The 22,003-nt window shown below is 43.3% G+C and overlaps 3 protein-coding genes across 6 annotated transcripts in view; 1 reads left to right on the top strand and 2 right to left on the bottom strand.

Annotated features, from left to right (window-relative positions):
- LOC119441295 (GATOR complex protein MIOS-like) overlaps positions 1-22,003 on the bottom strand; it is a 341,599-nt gene that overhangs the window by 28,039 nt on the left and 291,557 nt on the right. The gene's annotated exons all lie outside the window — the stretch shown is intronic.
- LOC125942882 (uncharacterized) lies at positions 111-5,341 on the bottom strand. 3 transcript variants are annotated; one of them, XM_049661130.1, is made up of 3 exons: positions 5,261-5,341; positions 3,639-4,583; positions 111-3,326 (listed from the first exon to the last, which is right to left on the bottom strand). In XM_049661130.1, exon 3 carries the CDS (start codon positions 3,287-3,289, stop codon positions 2,090-2,092), a length of 1,200 nt encoding a protein of 399 aa, XP_049517087.1. In that variant the 5' UTR covers positions 3,290-3,326; positions 3,639-4,583; positions 5,261-5,341; the 3' UTR covers positions 111-2,089. The 3 variants fall into 3 exon arrangements, with proteins under 3 accessions (XP_049517087.1, XP_049517086.1, XP_049517088.1); XM_049661129.1 differs by having other exon boundaries at positions 111-3,357; XM_049661131.1 differs by having other exon boundaries at positions 120-3,326.
- LOC125942885 (BEN domain-containing protein 5-like) lies at positions 5,331-12,752 on the top strand. Its single transcript, XM_049661136.1, has 8 exons — positions 5,331-6,202; positions 7,939-8,030; positions 8,091-8,295; positions 8,436-8,537; positions 8,697-8,756; positions 8,884-9,002; positions 9,110-9,320; positions 10,370-12,752. The coding sequence occupies exons 1-8, from the start codon at positions 5,956-5,958 to the stop codon at positions 10,489-10,491; spliced, it is 1,158 nt and encodes a 385-aa protein (XP_049517093.1). The 5' UTR covers positions 5,331-5,955; the 3' UTR covers positions 10,492-12,752.

The raw sequence follows: 22,003 nt of genomic DNA on the forward strand, positions 1-22,003 counted from the left end.
ATGGTTTCCTCTGACCTTACACCTCCCTAGGAAAAATTCCAATAAAAGTCTCTATTGGTCTTATAAGAAATATATAGGTCCCATAGCAAAATATATAGGTCCTATAGCAGGATGTATAGGTCCTATAGCAGGATGTATAGGTCCCATAGCAGGATATATAGGTCCCATAGCAGGATGTATAGGTCCCATAGGAGGATGTATAGGTCTTGTAGCAGGATATATATAGGTCCAATAGGAAGTGCTACAGGTCCAATAAAGACATGCCAGTCTTCTATCAGGGCAATAAAAAGTTCTACAAGACAAATAAAGTGCTCTATGTGACCAATAGAAGGACTGATATATACTTGCTTTAGACAAATAAAATGCTTGATTGGTCACAATATATGCTATAGAAGTAGCTATATTAGCTTGTATTATATACATTCAAGAACTGTGAACACATTCACACCGGTAAAAGCACATGTAGTTAAACAAGTGGTGGCAGTAGGTGAGAACATATTTGCATGTTTGTCAGCCCCTTAAGCAATTTGACACTCATCTCGTCATATTAGTTTTGGCTTCTATGCCAAGTCCAACTTCAGTGGTATAACTATATTATATCATATTGTGACAAAGAAGAAGCCATTACATTTTCCACGCATGTTGTATCATGTTATTAAAGCATAATTCATGCCCCAAAAGCCAAGCATTACTCATAGCTTTTTGAAACAATTAAAGCTAATTCAGTCTGGGGGTTCAAGTTGTAAATGAATTCTGAAACAATATAATTACTACACGCTACGGTAGTGAAAGTAAAACAAACATGGGATAGGCAGATACTTTCAGCATGTGAAAATACGATCTATGTGCAATACAGGCTTCGAAAGTTTGAACATAGTTTAAGAAGTACAGTTGTAAAACGACATGCCAAAGTAATGAACACAAGTGCTGGTTGTAATAAAAACAGAGAAACGGGTATTAAATATTGATTTTTTTCTTTCAAAGTTTATTATGATCCAAGATAATTGTACAAAGACAAACTTACAAAGAATGGTACATTATGTTTCACATAAACATGACTGTGCTGTTTTCAGCCAAATGGCATAGCTGAAATGTGAAATAGTTCAAACAAGTTCTCATTAATGTGCAACATAGCAAATTATTGTCACCATTATTTTAAGATTTTCAATATCTGCAAAAGAAACTCATGTACAAAAAAAAACTTAAAAAACAACAGATTAGAACCTAATCTGTATGTCCTGTTGGAGTAGAATGAATAGGTGTTGAGCATAATATTTTGAAGGTCCTAGGCTGCTCCCACCCACATTCTGTAGCATGGTATGACGATGTGTGATGTCCCGATTCTGGCCAGAATAAACAGCAGGAAAAGCAAAAGTTCACAACTAAAACAAAAAGAAAGCAAGTAAAACAAAGAAATGAAACATCACAAAAAATGATATAAATAAAAGCAAAAGAATATATTTATATATATACATATATATAAATAGCAAGTGGTGCATTGAGTTGCCTGCCAAAATTTGATGGTTCTCCGACACATCACCGCACCACTTCCAGCAAACCGGTAATGGCAAAATATTTTTCAGTTTCAGTATCAACTATTTTTGAGTCTTTTGTGATGCTTTTGCTTGTATTTCAAACATCAAACTTAGCATGACGGCTCTTCTATATCTGCACTATCCGAAATAATGCTTTCTGTGTAGCTCAAACGTTTGTTGCTCTTGGCCTTTAAGCTTGCTGGCCTCACTTACTGTTACTTTCAAGGCTATGACGTCATCAAACAAATCACTCAATTTTTTTAACCAAAGAAGGTGACGCAATGAAATCAAGAAAAGACAAATTTTTATCCCGCTGAAATGATCGAACCAGCAGTGCGTAAAAGCAATAAGCTCAAAATTCTGACGAGGCTGGTTGACTTAAAACTTTTGTAAAGCCTGTTTAGGCAGCAACATTCTAACAAATTCAATGACTAGTGTTCATTCTTCAATGACTACCATAAGCCCATCATGTAACAGCACTTCAAACACAAATGAAAGTCTTGGATCTTTAAGAACACAGGCTGTATAGCAATTATTATGGCCTCAATTGGCTACTAGTCTTTCTCATAAAGATTCGGAATTGTGGACACAAAAATTGTGCCCTTTATCTCCATGAACACACACAAACGGTAAAAATCACTTGGATAAACAAGGACAAGAGGTTCGCTGCTTTTCGTACAAACTGAAATGTGAGAGGCAAAAAAGTCTCGAGTAGGGATTAATTCTTGGCATTCGAGGATAGCATTAGAACTGCCTGTGTCAAATATCCTGTTAATTAAAAAAAATTTGCCAGATGTACTAACAAAGGTAGAATTAAAACTCCTTTGAGGCCTTTTGTATTGCACAGAGTGAACTGCTTGTCCACCGATGAGCGCTCTATAATATTCAACAAGTGTTTCTGGTTGACAGTCAAGTCTCTCGACGACATAGTGGTAGTCGGCACCAGTGCAAGGTCTGCCAATTCCCAGCAACACTGTTTCACTGCTACTGCTTGATTTTTGCAAAGTGAAGTAGCTCTGCGACTGTGGTGAAAGGTGCAAGATGTAGGGGAGAGTTTTCAGTTTTCTTAGCAGTACGTAGCGCTCCAAAATTTGGAGGGGAACTCCACAGGCCCCGGCGACAAGCTTAACAAGAATGCCATTCCCATTTTCAAATACAAACGAAGAATGAGACCAAAGTGGACCAAGTTTAGCAACACTTTTTGGCAAATGGAGGAGCTGATGGACATTGAATGTCATAGCAGAAGTTCCATATAATGTCTGCGTGTGCGCCACAAACTCTGAGAGAGCATCAGATGAAGTTACGATGTCACTGTCGCTTAATTCGTCTTTTAGAAGAATGTAAATTCCTTGCACAAGTAAGCTGAAGTGTTTGAGATACTTCGTGGGCAAAATACCACTGAGACATGGGAGAGAATAATGCAACAGCCACCACTTCCATTCACTTGCTTTCCAAATTGTGTAGTCTGATAATTTGCGAGGCAAGCGGGTAAACCAATTTGGTGGCTTGATGGCCAAAATTCGTGAGTTTAGAAGTTCCATTGTTTGTCTTGAGCCAATGTAGTATTCACACCCAGCAGATTGTAGCCACAAAGCACAAAATTGTTTTGTTACGCCTTCAAGAACAACATGCATATAATCTGGACAAGTTCCCCAAACAACATCATAGGCATCAAGCCTTGAAAGCACTGTTGAACCTTTCACTCCATTGACTGGAGCACCACAGCGCCTTGCTCGCTTCGCATCTTGCTTCATTCCGGCAGTGGTCCTTTCAGCAGCAGCTTCCTGTGCGCTATTTCCAGGCAACACATAGCGAAGGGCACCTATAAAATGTTAAAAAAAGAGAGAAAAACATGGTTGTCAGGGCATAAATCAAAGTGAGAACACTAAGTATTCACTTGAATTAGTACATTCAAAGCTCAGTAAATTATTGGAGGCCAAGAGGCAATGCATTAAATTCCTTTAAGGCTTAAATGGCATCTGGCAACAAAAACTGCCAGATGGTTACGACCTCCTTCAAATCAGTGTGCCTATGACATATGACCACGTGACAAAGAATGATGCAATAGGAAAAGACGAAATGAGATGAAGTGCAAGTGCTCACCATCAAGAAACGTTCCTCGCTCCAAGCAGAAGCTACAACCATAATGTCCATTGAATTGTTTCATTTGAAGAATGAGGGCACGAGCAGGGGCATCAACACAGACGCATACCACACGCACCACAGATTTCAGGACATGAGAGCCACACCTCCAGACAACAGGGCCCATTTCCTTCAGTTCTTTAACAAAGGTTCCAAAGAAAACCTGCATGTCTGGGTGGCCACGGCAAAACCAAAGTCCACCCAAAAGCACATTGCTCCACCTCAGAAATATTGGAAGTTCGTTAACCACAAACTGGATTGGCCACAGGCTGTCTTTTGAAGAGTTGAACACTCTTGCACCATCCGTGTTAACTGTGATTGTGATGTCCGTCCACTCCCAGTGCTTTCGGCATTTCTTCAGTAACGCTCCGTCGGTGATGTCTTTCATACATGATGCATCTCCACGACTACTCAGTTGATCGAATAATGCCTTTGCTATTGATTCGCTCCGAAGAAGGTCCTCCAGCTGTTTCTTTACATTAAGTGTAGAAAAGAAGTTGCTCTTCTTGAAGTTTGACACGCAGACATTTTCGCCACAATTGCTGCAAGTGATGTCTAGGACAGCTGGCTCCCCAGCATAGGATTTACATGCGGAACAAAAGAAATGATGTTGCACAGAGCTTGAACTTGCCCACATTTTTCGAAGAATGTGTCGTGAACATGGAATAACTTTGTCTCCAAGCAAAAAGTTCACCAGTTTAACAAGGTCTTCCAGTTGATTCCAGTTGAGACCAGCAGACACACTGTAGGTTAGGATGCTCAACAGTGCTTCAGCAACAGTGAGCACAGAATTGGGCAGAGTTGTTTGGGACAGTGTGTTCCAGTCATCTTCTGGCACTTCATCATTGCACATGTCAGCGTCGTCAGAGGAGGTTTTATCTTCATCCAGATCGAAGCTGTCATTGCCTGCACAGAAACAAAATGACAAAAATTAAATGAAATTATGGGGTTTTATGTGTCAAAACCGCGATCTAATTATGAGGCACGCCATAGTGGGGGACTCCAGAAATTTGGACCACCGGGGGTTCTTTAACGTGCACCTAAATCTAAGTACACGGGTGTTTTCGCATTTCGACCACATCTAAATACGGCCGCCGTGGCTGGGATTCGATCCCGCGACCTCGTGCTCAGCAGCCCAACACCATAGCCACTGAGCAACCACGGCGGGTAAACAAAATGACACACAGATAATAGAGTACAAGCGTGATGATGTGAAGTTTGAGAATTACAAGGTCAATAAGGTCTTGCTATAAAGTGCTCAGCGATGCACAATAACTAATTTAATTGCTTGCTACTAACATAATGCTACCACTTAATTCTCAGGTGCAATTATTAATGGACAAGCTCTAACCAAATGTGTCATTGTCATTTAAAGCCGTAAAAATTATAGGTGCATAACCAGTTTTGCATAAAAAGGGAGTGCATGCTTGCATGCATACGTACTGTACGTCAACTCGCTAAAAGCTAGCTTGGGCGAAAAGCATGGCATATGTGGCGTCGTGACAAAAACGGCTACCTTGAAATGCGGGATGTTAATGAACTGTGAAGTATGTAGAGCTAATAAAGATGCAAATAATACATACCGTCACTGTTGGGGCCTTGGTATTCGTCTTGAGGGACACTGGACACGTGCAAGCAGCCCGTTCTCTCGCTTTAAGTCTGAGCTAGCCCGTCGGCTTCGGCGGGTGCTTGAGAAGCGGACCCGCTGTCGGCAAGTTCGGCAGAGTCCTCTGGTTGCAAAAATGCTTTTGCACGCCATTTAGTTGTTCTTGGCGGATGACAGCGCACATCCGGCTCAAGATAAATCTTCCTCTTGCCTTGAACAGCTTTAGAAGTGCTTGCCTCGGCAGCATCCATGCTCGGCAGTAATCGAGTACTGCCGAGCATGGATGCTGCCGAGCGTTGGTTCTTTGTCTATGAACCAACGCTCGGCAGGATCAGATGACGCCATTGTTAGCAACACGCGGAGCTAGACAGCTAGACTGCTGTGTGCACAATGAAGGCGATTCTGTAGCAGCTTCCGATGCGCGAAGATCAGCAAAAAATGTGTCCATAACTCAAGTCCCACGCGACAGTTATCCCTGAGTATCAATCTCAAATACTATGCTTTAAAATTTGCAATTGAGCCAACTTTTAAAAGCTGAAAATACGTCATGGCCGCCATGTTTTACTCGTTTTCCGTCTAGATGTGGCTTTCGGACGCCGCGAAACCGCTAGCCAAGCCGCTTTTGGCGCCAACGTCCGCAACCGCCAAAAGCGCAGTTACCGTCTTCATTCTATGGTGACATCCGCGGAGGGTAGTGCGCGTATGAGCAGCATGCAAGAAAACGAGCACGCCGGCGTATTATATTACGCATATGTAAGGTTTGTGGATGACGGAAAACGGCACATTCTGCCAGTAAATGACATACGCAATTTCAAGCCGTCACACCTGCGGGATTTCAAGCCGGGAAAGGTTTACAGTGTCAAATGGCAAGACGATGTCCAAGATGGCTTTTTCGGCGCGCAAGTTTTGAAACTGTTTGGTAAGTTTACTGTTTACGTTATCTGTATCCAATATAGATGTGTTATGTAGTTGTTTTGTAAGATATTAGTGTCACCGCAGTAGTTCTAAAGCGCGATATAGGCTGCCGGCCGGCCGGGTAGGTCTACTGCACGTTTCTGCAACACATGTAAAAGGAGAATTCGTTTTTCTCGGCAACCACGGCACCAAACTTGACGAGGTTTGTTGCATTTAAAAGAGAAACTTAAAATCTAGTGTCTTTTGGCTTCGAATTTTTGGTTTAGGTCTTCTATTTTTTGTTAAAAAAAATGGCAATAATTGAAAACGAAACTTTGGTTTACAACTGTGTAACTCGGAAATAAAAAATGACATCGCAATTCTGCGAATTGCACCTAATAGTACGTCTAAAGCGCACAAAATTGATACGTCACACATGAATCTCAAAAAATTTAGTAATGGAAATACAGCTTTTCTAGAACCCATGTCACAACGCAACGAATTCGCCTAAGATATAAATTGACATATCGAATTTTTCCGCTATGATCTAATGAATGCTTTGTACCTAACCCCGATATCTGCTCTTGATGCAGAGCAAATAATTTGTAAGCTTCGTGCTTCTATATTCTCGAATTTTTGAAAATTCTTTTCAAGAAATCCAGGCCCTAAATCGAAATTCCGCTTCCAACAGTCACTAGAAATAAACTTTCTCTCTCAAATGCAACATATTTCATTAAAATCGATCCAGGTGTTATCTCAGAAAAGCATTTGTGCGTTTTACATGTATTTGAATAGGCCACGTCGGAGTTGCCCTCGAGCTAAAGCTTCCTCTTAATTACTTTCGCCGGCATCGACTGTTAATTACACGCCTAGTTTTACATCATGGGCACGCATGCAGCTACAGCTAGACGTTCTGTTTGGCTGCATGAAAATAAACGATTGTGAAGTTTGACCCCCCACCTCTTTGTTCTTGCGATAACCTGTGCATGCAAGCTTGCTGATCTGCGGAGATGTAATCATAGCGAGGAACACAAGTGGCCAGTTAATCGACAATTAACCCTGTATTTCCCAACGTATATCCTATACGCCACGCTGAGTTTGATGCCTCAAAATGCTGACTGAAGTGCGGGAGACCAAATATAAAGCACATAGCTGCGTTTAAAAAGATATACTGCAGTGAAGTTTCAGCAGTGGACAGTGTAACAAACCATTTGCTTATTAATTAATTAGTACAGTAATTATGCTGTAACCGAAAAACGATACTGGTTTTTTTTCCCTACAAATATACTCTCCATGGCCTATATGTCAACAATTTTCCTTGATGTGGAACTGTGTTTGGGCATTACAGGGTTAAACCTCCTTTTTTGAATTGCATGTGCAGCTGATTGCTCTACTGATTCATGTTTTCTAACCTTGCACACACTAAGTGAAACAACAGCTGAGCTGATGGACAACATAATCGTGGGAGCGCCATGTCATAAAATTATTTGCTTGTTTTTTGTTGTGATATCGCTTGTGACGGGCAGTTAAGGAACTCAGGCTAAAAAAAAAAAAAAAACACGCGATACACACAAGTACCATTTTCAGGGTGAAGCAAGTTAAACGATTTGGGGGAAAGTGAATAATGCTTTATGTGTAACAGCTTCATTTAGTCGTCAACCACACCCCGTTAGGATAGTCACTGCATTTTACTACAGCATAAATTGTTTTGCTAGTGGAACATCTAAATGACATGTCTACAATGCTTTATTGCTCCTATAGAGACCTACGAAGAAGCAGCGAACGAGACTGCGAGGAAGCGATTTCCCGTTGCACCTCTCGCAGAGACATCTAGTGGAGATGATAGCGATGAAGTAAGTTCAGCACTTTGCATGAGTGAATAATGTTTACTAATTCAGAGAATGGCAACCCAGGACACCCCAAAAAGGCCACGGCGAGAAAATGCTGTCAACAGGCTGAAGGCAAACCAACGTGCACTGCTGGAGAGCAGTTCAAGCACTGAAGATGAAATTATGTCTGCATCTGAAGCAATGAAGCTCCGGAAGGAAAACCAGGAATTAAAGAAAGAGAATAAGCTGTTGAGACATCTAAACCTGCGTCTTCAGAAGATTGTGACTGGTGAGTAAAACTTGGTGTACATGAGGTTTTCACTATGAGCACCTATATTAGTTTGCTGTCACCTTTGAATGTTTTTCTTGTCATGTAAACACATGCGATGCAAGTGAGAAATTAAGTGCTGCTGCTCTTTCATTTCCCAGCGAAGCCTTTTCTGCTCAACTCTTCTGATCTCGAACCAAAGCACACAACTAAATGCATGGACACCTTGCAGCAACCAGCTGCCGATTCAATCAAAAAGCAGGGTAAGTTGTCACATGTCAACAATTCATGTTGCTCACAAAGTTGATGCCATTATTGTGACATGCTCATTTCAAAAGTGCTTGTGTACTGATTCTAATGATGCACTATATACAATGTGAAATCTGAATCGGCCATCCTACACGTCTTTTTTTTTCCTTCAGAGCAAGACAGTGCATACCGTCTGGTAGCACCGTTTGAGCCACGACGAACTGAAACAGCAGGTAAGCACGTCTCATCTCATCAGCAAAGGGACATTCCTTCGTGTCCTGAAGATGGCAAGTTTATTGCGCCATAACTAAACTGACAACTGGCACCCTTGTCTTAATTTTCACCTCCTTTTCATACCAGATACTGAAAAGTTGGCCTCGGATGTCGAGCAAGACAACAGCGGTGTTGGGGACGGCAGTTTTGAAGCCGCAGCAGCTGGCACTCCTGCACGTGTACTATTCAAGGAGAACTGTGGCCGGGTGAGATTTCACCATTATTGGAATTAACAAATGCAAATTCTAAAGTGTCCCTATGCTTGTCGTGACTGTTTCTTAGAAGGCATTCAGAGTTTAATTTTTAATTACAGGTTTACATCAGCAAAGATGTTTGGCTCATTGACACGGATTTCAACTTTCTCATGGGTTCCCGGAATGACTCTGTATTTGTGCGAGATGCAGCAACAAAAATATTCTCGACTGCTGGGCTGGTGGGACGCAGTGTAACTGGCAGACCATCCAACCGTACAAAAGGGGACCCAAAGCCTCCGCTGGACAGTGTCAAGCTCAGCGCACTGAAAGGTAATTTATCATGTATCTATCACATTCAGGTTAAATATTGGGTGAAAACTGCAGGACGGCAAGTTCATTTTTGTGCTTCTAGTGATGGTGGTCTGTGAATTGTAGCTACCTTTCCCACAGCATATGCAACACTTTACCTATGTTACAAGGAATCCCTTAAGTACATTTCATGCAATTTTTCATTATCATATTAGTACAAGTAATTTTGGAAAAAGACCATACAACTACCATGGTGTCACACCTGTACAGCTGCTATAAAATACAAAAAAATTCGCCTGGCTGCAAGTTAAAGCATTTGGAAGCAGGAAGCACTACTTTGCTCCAATTGTTCTACACATGCACCATGGTTTCTACATGGCTAATCAGCCCTGCGAAAGCCTGGAAGGTGGAGGAAGGTTCATGAAAGTTAAAAATTATTATCTACCCGTCAGTATATTTTGAAAGAACTTTTTTCTTGAATAGTGTAATAAATACCTGGCTATACAAAGTATTTTTTAAGCAGAATATATCCTTTGAACTTAATGTCCTGCTTCTGTAAATGCGTTATGGTCGATGTACTACACATTTCTCTCACTTCAGTATTGCTGCAGAAGTTTTGGTTGCTTAGTGCTTTTTGGCAATAACTCCCCAGAAAAGTTGCCCTTTACAATGGTCAGAAAGCAATCTTTTGAAGATTAAATGAAAAAAAAAACTGAAAAAAAATTACTAACTTTACTGTTGTCTTGATGTAATGTTCCTGTAGAGAGTTTTCACATTGAGACCATCTTATATGGAAACTTAACAAAACTCACTCAAGAATTTAAAATTCTTAATAAATTCTGCATTTGTATGCTTTTTATGATTCTGAATATGCAACAAATGTGGTGAAAGTAAGTTTACAGTCAACAGAATTCATTGACAACTGAAATGGTTAAACTGAGACATTGTTTTAAGAATTGTTGCTTTGGCCGAAGCATTGTGGACTTGCTTTTCCTATTTGTGTTGCCTTAATTTAAGCCTGTGTAGCTAACCAAAACATTCTCAAAAGCCTTGGTTACAACCCTTTGCAGATTTCTTTCGTCACTTCGTCAATGCATCACCCAAGGGGCAGACTGCTGATCAGATAACGGCACGGCTGAAGAGGTTTGGCCGCCACCTTGCGGGGAAGCTGGCTGACGTTCAGTCAGGCTAGTGGAGTTGGCAGAATGCAGCAAGTGACTATTTTAATTTATGAACTTTGTAATCTTTTCTTCAAACCTGAAGACATCCAGATGGTTTAACTAGGGACATCACTGTTTACGTTTTGTTTTCACAAGTGAGCCATCAAGTTGCACTTTCATTTTTAGAGTACTCAAAACGTGTAGCCCAAGTGGTTTATTTTGCTTTCAGAACTTCCATTTTTTTGTTCACTTCTACTGGGTGCGTCTGCAAAGGCTGCCGCAAATGTTTAAGGATAACCTGTGGCTGTGATGTCAGTCATAGTTTTTGAGCTGGATTACTGAAATAAGCTTTCATAATTTGCTCGAGAAACCAATATGCATATTTGAATGGTTGCTAAATTCTGTATTTAATATTAAAACTAATTATTTCATGGCACATACTACAATTTACGAGCTGTAGCCGGGAAGTTCACTAGGCAGATCCACTTGCAACTAACTTTTAAGACACTAGTACTTTTGTGACATTGGCAGCTAGTCCAGATACTTTTGTGCATTTTTTTAACGTAAGTGAAACAGTGCATTCTTGCTGCAAGCTTGACAGCATATATCGAAATATATTGAAAATAGTGTCGTCTAAGTGGATATGGGCCTTGTGAACTCGCCAGCTAGAAATGTAGATTGCAATATGTGCCATAATTTCATTAGTAAAAGATACGTAAACTTCAGTAATAAGTCAATTAGCCATTTATATCTCTCATGCAAATAATATACATTTCGTTGAGTAATCCAGCTCAGGGACTTGAACTGTTCTGTCTGCCACGTGGGAACAATTTTTTTTTTGCTGTCTTTGCAGGAACACTCAATATGACTGCTTTTTTACCTAGTCATTTTTAATGCTGTATTTTTATATTTTATGATTGAGAGCACTTATTGTACTGTTTACATAACTCGTACTTCTCACTGTGATGTTCTTGTGCAAAACTTGTATGTTTGCAGCTTGTAGTCTAAACGATGCGTTTCTAGCTCCGTATCTCAAAAATGAGCATACATATCTTAATTTTCTCTGGAAATAAGTTTCTGCACCAGGAGTGATTGCTTTTTAACAAAACATAATGTAAAACATGTAAAAGTTACATGTCGCCCTTCTGCTGAGTGTTGATTCATTGAATGCATAATTGGATCGGAGTGATGCCTTCGTTTTGCAGTGGACATAAATAGGCTGATGATGATGATGCCCCTTTGGAGGATTTGGGCAAATATTGCGCAGCGCTTGGTTTTATATTCGTTGTCGATATTTAAACAAAAAGTCGAAAGTTTAGCTTTCCCCTTGTTTGTCCCTCTCCTATTTCTCCCTTTTTTGCACTTAGTGACCATAGTTTATGGTTTGTTTGACCAGCCTCACTTATTCACATGATATTGCGCTCCAATGCCATTATGAGAGACATTCATAAGAACTTTAACTTGCCTATAACTGGTTTACTGCTGTTTACCGCTACACCAGACAAGCATACACAAGGTTATACTTGTCTGCTTAAGCTAAATGAGTTTGTTTGGTTGCATTAATTTTCATAATTTTCTTGCATTCACCCCGGGCTGATATATAGGGATGCTTTGTTATGCTGAACATGGCAAGTAAAATTTGGCTGCAGGGGCTGGTACTTTAGTTGACAGTGCGCCCTTGCAATTTTTCCTGGTGATGTGTATATGCCTCGATTTATTTAAAGATTTTGTGAACATCAATTGAGAGCTTTGCAATATTTGTAATGATTGTGCAAATATTTACTGCGTGGATGTTTCAGAGTGAGTGCTAGTTGCATTTATTAATGATCTGCGAGTCACATGTCACAATGGCTTTTTGATGCAAATTCGCTGACAGTGTTAGTGATAATTCTCAATATATTTGTGATGATTCTACTTTATTCTTCTGCTTAACAATGTAACACATTTCATTGTATAATTCCAGCATAGATTATGCTTATGCTACCATTGTGTATAAACTAGTGCATTGTGTGCACCTTTGTGATATTTTATGCTCTCAGTGTTCACTTGAAGTTTTTCAAATATATTTTTACAGAAAAGCCTGTGCTGTATTGCTTACTGGGGGCTGTAAACTGCTTTTGTGCGCAGTTCCCCTTTCACTACACCTATACATGCATCTGATACCCCCAATACATGCTGTCACTGTATTAGGTCTATTGATTTATAGTCCTATAGACTAATACAGGCTATTGGTTTTATTGGTCTATCAGGTCTATCGTGGTATAGACTAATAAACCAATACAGTCTATCAGGCCTATTGCATAATAGAATAGACTAATAAACCAATAGAGTCTATCAGGTCTATTGCATAATAGAATAGACTAATAAACCAATAGAGTCTATCAGATCTATTGCATAATAGAATAGACCAATACAAGTTTTATTGGTGTATCAGGTCTATCGTTTCATAATCCAATAGAACGAAAGCAATAGAAACCAATAGAATATTTCTATCGGAATTTTTCCTAGGGCTGCTCAAGCTGAAGCCCTCTGCCGCGTTCTTGAAGGCTATCGCACCATTTCTGATTTTGACAATCGACCCTTAGGTGAAACGTCTGTCGTGACCCATCGCATAAATACTGGCGATGCGAACCCTGATCACCGACGTCGTTATCGTGTTTCTGCATCGGAACGAGCAGTTATACGTTCTCAGAAAGCACGATTTTTCGGTGCCAACATTCAGTACATCGCCAAACTGCGATAGTGTGATACGTTTTCCAGTCGCTAGATCCCCTGAAAACAACAAGAAAATGCGCGAGGCACGTGCGATCGAGAACAGTATATTGTCCCTTTTCGCGGAGTAGTTTGTTCTATAGAAATCACATGGTGCTTTCGGCAGGGTGCCGTGACTTGCCTCAGCGACCGCGCACGAATACAAAACCATCACCGCTTCTACCTTGCTTCTGTGCAATCAGCAGTTGGAAATGCAACTGAGTTTTAGCCAACGCACTGTGCTCCAATCATGCTGGATTCAATCATGTGGATTGAAGACGTGTGCAGTAGTTGGCAGCAAAAATAGGGACTGGCGTGTTAAGGAATGTAGTGAATATCTGAGGTCAAGTTCGCGGACCACTGCTGCAATTGTCCGTACGTGTTTCCAGCCCTTCAAGATGTATGGCTTTCTGCGAGGATACAGAAATTTGCTCATCTGCCAGCACTGTATTGCTAACCTTCAAAGAAAGGGCTTAATCCCAGGAACGTCGGCAAGAGTGAGTACCACCCATAAAAAATATTATAAAGGGAGTAGCGCCGCTTCTTGTCATACTAGGTTTCGCGCACAGTATCTACACACATCTACTCCAACTGGTACGAAAACTTGCGCCCACTCTTTCACGAACGTGTCAAGAATAAGTGAATGGGCGCACAACTGAATATATGCGCACTACATACACACAATAAGCAACGGTACTACACTGATAGTGCACGAATGGTCAAAGCTGAATGTTTCATGACAGTCTACAAGAGTAAGCGAGTTACTCGCGATGACACGTCGTTGCTACAGGGTATTACAATGTACGGAACAGCTAAGTTTCAAACCTTGTGCACAGCAAGAACAAGTCTAACGGAACTGAGCACATCCGCGAGCGATTAGGCAGAAAATAATGAGATAGTGACCAGACCGAGGAACTTTGCTGAGTCAGAAACATCACAGGCCACTGCTTAAAAATATTTGCCAAATAACGAACGAAGAGCAAAACACACTAATCCTGATTTAATTCATGAGCAAAAAGTTTGGATAGCTTGGAATACATATTTAGCCCCGCGTTTAGAGCAAGCACCATATACACTGGTTGCGCCGTTTGGGCACAGCTTAATCTGCTCCAAAAGCCCTTTTGCATGTTCTCTGAAGCTGTAGCCAAAGCTTCATGTCGTTCACCCAGTCACCGTCTACGATATCTCCTGAAACAGAGGTTTGCTAAGCCGCACCGGCGTCATACACATCCATTGTAAACACGGAGGCAGTTGAGGCAAGCAATGTGCGCATCACTACGTGATCAAATATGGCAGCACCCACGGGATCGCCGCAAAAAGGGTCAATAGCTGCCCGTCGCGGCAGCTTCACCTCAATACTCGCCCACCCGTACCGCGTTAAAACGCCGGTGTGCACTCAGTTTCTTATCCTGCTACCAGCAAACCTCCTCTCGGGTTGTTGAACGCCGCATTCACTGCTATCACTGCCAACCCTATTGCGATAAGCACTTCTCCCATCTGTTTGACAGCGCGTGGGGCACAGTGCCATTGATAGTGCAATGCACACTTTCAGCAGGCAATAATCCAAACGTGCTGCCATTCCCTGCTGCAGGCGGCACGATGTGAGCATCAGGTTTCGCTTGGGCGGCATCCGGAGTTGCCTACTGGCTCGATTTGGTTTCGGTTTCCAGTCGCCGTCTTTCAACAGTGCACAATGGGGAAAACAACAAAACAGTGTCTCTCGCCGCCAAAGCCCACCAGGTCGACGCGTCTCGTTCTTCGTGCACAATGAATCACCCAACGGTTCGCATTACATAGATATCAAATACAGTTGAGTCTGTCACATTTTTTAGTTACTTTCGGATCGTACGTTTTTTCGATTAGTACGTCTTTCTCGCATATTTTTTTCCCAAAATGTATGAACAACGTTCTACTGTATCTCGGTGTTACACTTGACTCATCTTTTCATTAGTTAGCAGCAGCAGCGGGTTTCACATCAATTAAGCTCAAAAACATTTCACTAAAAAAATGAAAAACACTGCATCCTGACATACTTACATATTTTTCAGTGTCATCTCACCTAGAGTGCATAATCATGAGGTCATACACCTGCTTTGCACTATACTCCAGTATGTATTTGCCCAAAAAGAGCTCTGAGGATAATTACATCATCATTTAGATAGAGTTAAACCTGCTTATAACGAACCTCCATATAACGAATTCCTGGATATAACGAAGTTTTTCGATTCCCCGCCGTTACTCCATAGAAGCACATGTATTTGAGACCTCTACGTAACGAAGTGGCAGCGGGAGACCCCCTCGATATAAGGAATTTTCCCCTCCGACCACCTAGAGATTTCGCCCCAAATTTTGTCATTTTTGCACGAGCAGCAACCGGAAGCACCTTCTCCGCCGCGATGGAATACGAAGCGAGCGCACGTGTGCGTGCGTGCGTGTGCGAGGCGGCCCTGTATCCCTCGACCCGGCGATCTTGCCGCCGCGGGTGTGACCTTTCCCCCTCCCTTCATTCAAATCTAATCCTGCCGCTTGCTGCAGCTGGCCTAGCCCACCAAGCCGGCACTCTCTCCTTTTCCAGCTGATGTTGCCGACGCGCTGGTACACACTGTGGCACATCAGACTCGATGAGCGCGGACACGCGCTGTCAAACGCTGGCGGCGTGTGGAAGCGCCGCTGGAGAAGCGAGCGAAGTGACCTTCGTGCTGTTGTCTGTCGCTTCAACGCAAACTGAGCGCCGAGAACACACAGCACGCAGAAAGCTACGAGCCGCCGACGCACATACACTGCTAGACTCTGCCCCAACGCAGATCGCTTTCAAGATAAGGCCTGCACGACCGCGCGCCGCCCCGCTATCCCTCGCCCCGCTATCCCTCCCCCCTCGCTCCCTCGCCGGTGCCTCGAGCGCAACGGAAGAAGGCGCGCTTCCTCCCTGCTTTTCTTGCGCGCGCGAGATTTGGACGCGGTCGTCGGCTCCCCTCGCACGTTTTCACTCGCACATACAGCATACGGCGCGCGGCGACTGCGTTATCGCCCTTGGACTTTAGCGTACGGCCACGCTAGCGGCAAAAACACGCAGCAAAAACGCGCGTCAGAAACGCGCGGCAAAAGCGGCAGGAATCGAAGGTCTTGCGGCGTGCCGCGCGAAATGGGTTCGAGACCCATTTCTGTGGCAAATGCCGCGTGCCGCGAGATGAAGAACCAATCAAGAGCGACGAGGTTGACGTCACGGAGCCATCACAACCGGAACGCCGCCGGTCCGCGCCGGGTTTTCAATCGACGATCGCATGAAACAACGAGCGCTCGCGGTGTTGCTCGCCCGTTCGGAGAGCGCGGGAGATCTTATCGCGCTGTCGCGCGGCGAGACGCGCGTGCCACGGTGGCCTGGCAGCAAGGCGCTGACGCGCGGCAACTTGCCGCTCGCTGCATGACGCGCGCGTTTTTTGCCGCTAGCGTGGCCGTACCCTTATATACGGAATATCTATGAGCCAAAACCAATTTTAGGGCCACAACGCGTCATGGACACCTTCTTTATATAGCAAATACGGATCTCAAGGGCCATACTTTTGCTGGCGGAAACCGAAAATACGTCATAGTTGTCGCCCCCGGCACTTTGAGCAGCCAATGCCATCGTCAAGGCCACCAAGCCAAGCGACATGAAAAGTAAAAATGGCCGCTCGGGCCGGCGCGGGGTGGCAGTTCGCAACGTATGATGCGGGAACGTCCCACAGTTGCGACGCAACTGCGGGGTTACCAATGCATTGAGTTCTATGGGAGCTGTGCCGGGACCGGTCGAAAACGACGTCACAGCCGGGAAAACGCAGCCCCCGGGAATGTAACAGCGAGGTTCTACTGTAACACTATACAACGCTACGACGTCATCGTGACGCTCGCTCTTCGTTTCCGATGCCTCGCGCTTGTGCGAAACGACACGCGTCCACGCATCCGGTACCTGGTGTGACATTCCGAGGATGAGTGCTTCGACGAAAACGGAAAACGGGTGCGCGTTACAATTGAGGGCGCGTTAGAATCGAGTAAATACGGTAAACGTTTATTTTTCGAATTTTCGTGCCGAACCTGCATATAACGAAATCCTCTTTATAACGAAGTTTTTCGGGAATTTGTCAATTTCGTTATATCCAGGTTTAACTGTAGTTAATTCAGGTTTAATTGCACAAAAGCGACAGAGGCCATGCTGCGCCAGCCACAAGGTATTAAGAAATCAAATTTTAATGCAGCGAAAGCTGCGTTACCTTATATTCTGCATAAGAAACCGACTTCATCTAAAAACTCCAAGTCAGTGAATGGCGCTAGCGGACCATCTCCCAATAATGAGGCAGGGTGTAAAGGTATGTGTAAGTTATACAGATTCTGTAAAAGTTTCCGTCTGTGTGTTTCTATATGTGGACATGTCATAACAAAGTGTATTACTGTAAGAGGTTCATGACACTTATTGCAAGTTGGTGGATCTTCTTTTCGAAGTAAAAAATTGTGCATCAGACGTGTGTGCCCTATTCGAAGTCGACATAAGATGACCTCATAGAACCGTTGCTGGTGACTGCACGATTTCCACTCACCCAGCAGGGGTTTGGTTACGTGTAACTTGTTATTAATGCAGGAGTCCCATTCTTGTTACCATTTGGATATCAGGGCATTACGAATTGCTCGGATACTGTCCTTGTAGTGAAGTTTTGAGTGAGTTAGATGCACTGCCAAGGCTGCGCATCTATCTGCTGATTCATTCCCTGGTATTACAACATGGCTACGGACCCAGCAGAATCGTATGGTTTGTCTGTATTTGTTGTTAACCACCATGTTTAAGATATAGATGTTCACAGGCGGATTTTAAATTTAAAGCTGTGAGTGCACTCAACAAATCAGTGTAAATGATAGCAATCTTCTGTTTGTCGGTGATAATTTTTTTTACTGCCCTTCATATCACCATAACTTCGGCGGTAAAGACTGAAGCAGGATGATGTATTCGAATGCTATTTTCCAGATTTTTCGTTATGGTTCCCACACCCACATATTCTTGTTTTAGAACCATCTGTGTAAAATTCTGTGTGATCTTTATATTTGTCTTGAGTAGTACGGAACGCTTGCATTGTGTGTTCTTGTGGGGTGTCCTTTTTTCTTTAAATGCGTTAGTTTCCAATCACATAGCTGTGTAACATTGCACCATGGGGCCAGTCTTTGCAGCCTTCCAGCAACCTGCAGGACCCCATGAGGAATGTTATAAATCTGACAGTATTCCTCATGTCGTAAGACAAGTGGCTGTGTCTTGTTCGGTTTATTTATGTAGTGTAACAGTGAGTTGCATTGTGTTACGATGTTGTAGCATATATGTTGTGGTGTTCACCGAATTCTCAGTACATAGGAAAGAGTAAGTGATGCTCTGCGGTGCCGTAAAGAAGGCTCATTGCACTTTGTACAAGCGATGCTCTGTAGGCACCGCTCGCCAATCGTAGGCCAAGATTATGAATTGAATCAAGTCATTTAATGTAGGATTGCCTAGACTCACCATAAACTAAACTACCGTAGTCTAGAATGCTACGCACAAGGGACCGGTATATACGTAGTAGGCATGTACGGTCAGTGCTTGCGCGAGAACACTTTGAGAATGTTTAGTGCTTTATTTGCCTTAATTTTTGTTGTGGTAATGTGGGCCAGGAAGTTCAGTTTTGCATCAAACGTTACGCCTAAAAATTTGTAGTCTTGTTTGACCGGCAGTGTTGTACCATCCAATGTCAGAACTGGATCGCACGGTAACCCTCGCTTCTGGGAAAACACAACTGTAACGGTTTTGTGGGTTGAAAAGTGTAAACCATTTTTGCCAGCCCATTGCACGAGATTACTTATTGTTATTTGTAGTTGGCTTTCGCAGGTGGATAGATTTGAGGTGCGGCAAGCCAGTTGCAAATCGTTGACATATATTGAGTGCATAACATAGGATGGAATGATTTTATTAATAGAGTTCATTTTCACTATGCAAAGTGTCGTGCTGAGAATACAACCTTGTGGAACACCATTTTCATGTGTAAATGTACGTGAGAGTATTGTGCCGAGACGTACCCGAGTTTGACATGAAATCAGATAGACAGTTTAGCATTCTGCTACGAATCCCCAAGTCAGCGAGGTCTCTCAAAATTCCATACTGCCACATGGTATCATATGCTTTCTTTAAATCAAAGAAAACAGTGAGACAGTGTTGTTTGTGTAGAAGTGCATCTCCTATTTCGTGTTCAAGTCGGACGAGATAATCAGTGGTGGAGCAGCCCTTTTTGTATCCGCACTGGTGCATGTCTATTAGGTTTCTTGATTCAAGGATGAATGTGAGCCTTGTGTTTATAATGCTCTCATATGATATCGCCAGACAGCTTGTCAGTGCAATGGGTCTGTAGCTGCTTGGGGATGTTGGGGGTTCACCAGATTTTAGAAAAGGCACTACTACTGTGTTTTTTCAATCTGTAGGCATTGTTCCAAATTCCCATATCTTGTTGAAAAACTGAAGGAGTGCCTCTTCCAATGCTTGAGATAAGTGTGTGTCACATGTAAGAGGCCGCCTGTGGCGCGAAAAAGAAGAGGAGCACGCGATGCCCGGTGCTCCGAACGGCGCGAGTGCGCGAGGCGCACGAACCGAGGCATAGTCGAAGGATGAACGGCGCTGTCCGTTGAGTTTCAACGTGGCACCGGGTCAGGAAGGTCGCATCTCCAGCTATGTTCTGGCGACGGGAGACTTGGGGGTCTGGTTGAGTCCGCGACGCTGGCCGTCCAAGGTGTGGCCGTCGACCTCGGCAAGTTCAGGCGAGGCTCCTGGACGAGCTGCAGCTTCTCACGGCAGGACCAGGCACCCCAGAGAGGCTCCCCCTTCTGCGGCAGACCGGCACGTTTGATTCTCCTCGGGACGCCACGTCGGCACTCTTGAAGAAGTTGCGACGCGCCCCGACGCTAGGCCTAGGCAGGTGGGCCTAAGCTACGGCGAACGCCATCACTAACGGGCACATCACGGACGAGATACCGACGAGCTCACCACCGTCAAAAGAAACAACACGAGGCGTCGACACCTACGACACCCTCAATGCTGCGGACGAGCCCGACGCGGGTTCGACAAGAACTTCGCGACGACGATCTGTAAGCCCCCGTTTCCGATGGCGACGCAGTCAGGCCGGATGCAGGGTGGCTAGACTCTAACGAACCCGCGCTAGGACTGACCTAGAGACTTCTAAGGCGGAGCTAGGCTCCGGAACTGAGATAGTCCTTTTTTCAGTAGCTTCTATTTAATCTGAGTTTGTTATTTAAGTTCGAGTGAAGATTTTTGTTAAATCATAGTTTTAGTTTTGCGTGCCGTTAGTTTTGAGTTTCAGTTTCAGTGTTGTGTGTTGCGTGCGTTTACCGTCCTTGTATATATTAAATCTTCGTTTGCCATGCCGCCGGTCGTGTCTCTCCTCCATCGAGAGTAGCGCATGCTCGCAACTCTCCGCACTCCCAAGTAAAGGTGACAGTGTGCCAGCATTGTATAGTGCACACGGTCAAGACCTGTTGCCATTTTTTTACCGGCAGAAAGAACTCTGCTTAATTTCTGTATTGCGAGAGGGTCATTATACAGTCAAACCTCGATATAACGAACCTCGATTTAACGAAATTCGCGATGTAACAAACTATATTTATTTCCCCATCTTAGTTCTATTGAATATTATAATGAAACCTGGATACAACAAAATTCTCAATATAACGAAGTTTTCCGCTGCAAGTACAACTTCGTTATATCGAGGTTTGACTGTACTGTTCATTTGAAGCACTGGTAGTGGGCAGTCTCTGTTTCTCAGCTGACTCTTTGTATCTTAAGAATGCATTTGAATAGTTTGCTGAGCTTGAGATGTTTAAAAATGTTCGCCTAATGAGTTGGCCTGGTCTTTCAGTGTTGTTTGTGTGCCTCTGAGATTACGCCCTAAGTGAATTTTTTGTTAAGTTCGTGAATGCTCAGTTCTGGTGAAAAGACAACTTCAAGTTTCGCATTCTCCATAAAAACCGGCCAGTCAGCGAGCTGCAATTTCCACCAGCATGGCTTAGCATCTAAGGTTGGTGGCGACGGTAAGATTTGGAGATTGCGGGTAAGTGATCACTACCATATGGCGTGTCGAGGGCTTCCCGTTTAAGATCATTAAAAAGAGAGGGTGAGCAAAAGGCTAAATCTAAACAGCTAAAAGTGCTGGAAGTCGGTGAAAAGTAGGTCGGTGCACCTGAATTTAAAGGGCAGATATCATTGGACAGAATAAAATCTTCAACGAGCTGCCCTCTTTGGTCAGTTTTGAGACTGCCCCAAAGAGTACAATGAGCATTAAAATTCCTACCAGTACAAAAGGCTCTGGTAACTGTGTTGTTAAGGTTTCTCGGTGTAAAGTAGTAAAATGGATATGGGGTGGAATGTACAGTGAACAAATGGTGATGGTTCTGTGTGACAGAACAATAACGGCTACAGCCTCGAAAGATGTGTTTAATTGGACATTTCGGGTAAGAGTGCTGCCCTGCACAACTATAGCGACTCTTCCTGACAAACAGCTCGAACATTCACGGTCCCTTCGTACAACGGTGAAACCTTTAAGAATTTGACTGTGTTTTGGACCTAAGTTCGTTTTCTGAAGACAGAGTGCCATTGGCGAAAACTTGATGATGATTTCTTTGATGTCACCTAAATTGTGTCTGAGACCTCTACAATTGCAATGTACAATGAAAACCATGGTTATGAAATGAAAAGTGTACTTATGTGTGAGTTTAAAAGTTATCAGTGACATGCATTAA

Source organism: Dermacentor silvarum, chromosome 2, assembly GCF_013339745.2.
Source record: "Dermacentor silvarum isolate Dsil-2018 chromosome 2, BIME_Dsil_1.4, whole genome shotgun sequence".
Taxonomy (NCBI): Eukaryota; Metazoa; Arthropoda; class Arachnida; order Ixodida; family Ixodidae; genus Dermacentor; species Dermacentor silvarum.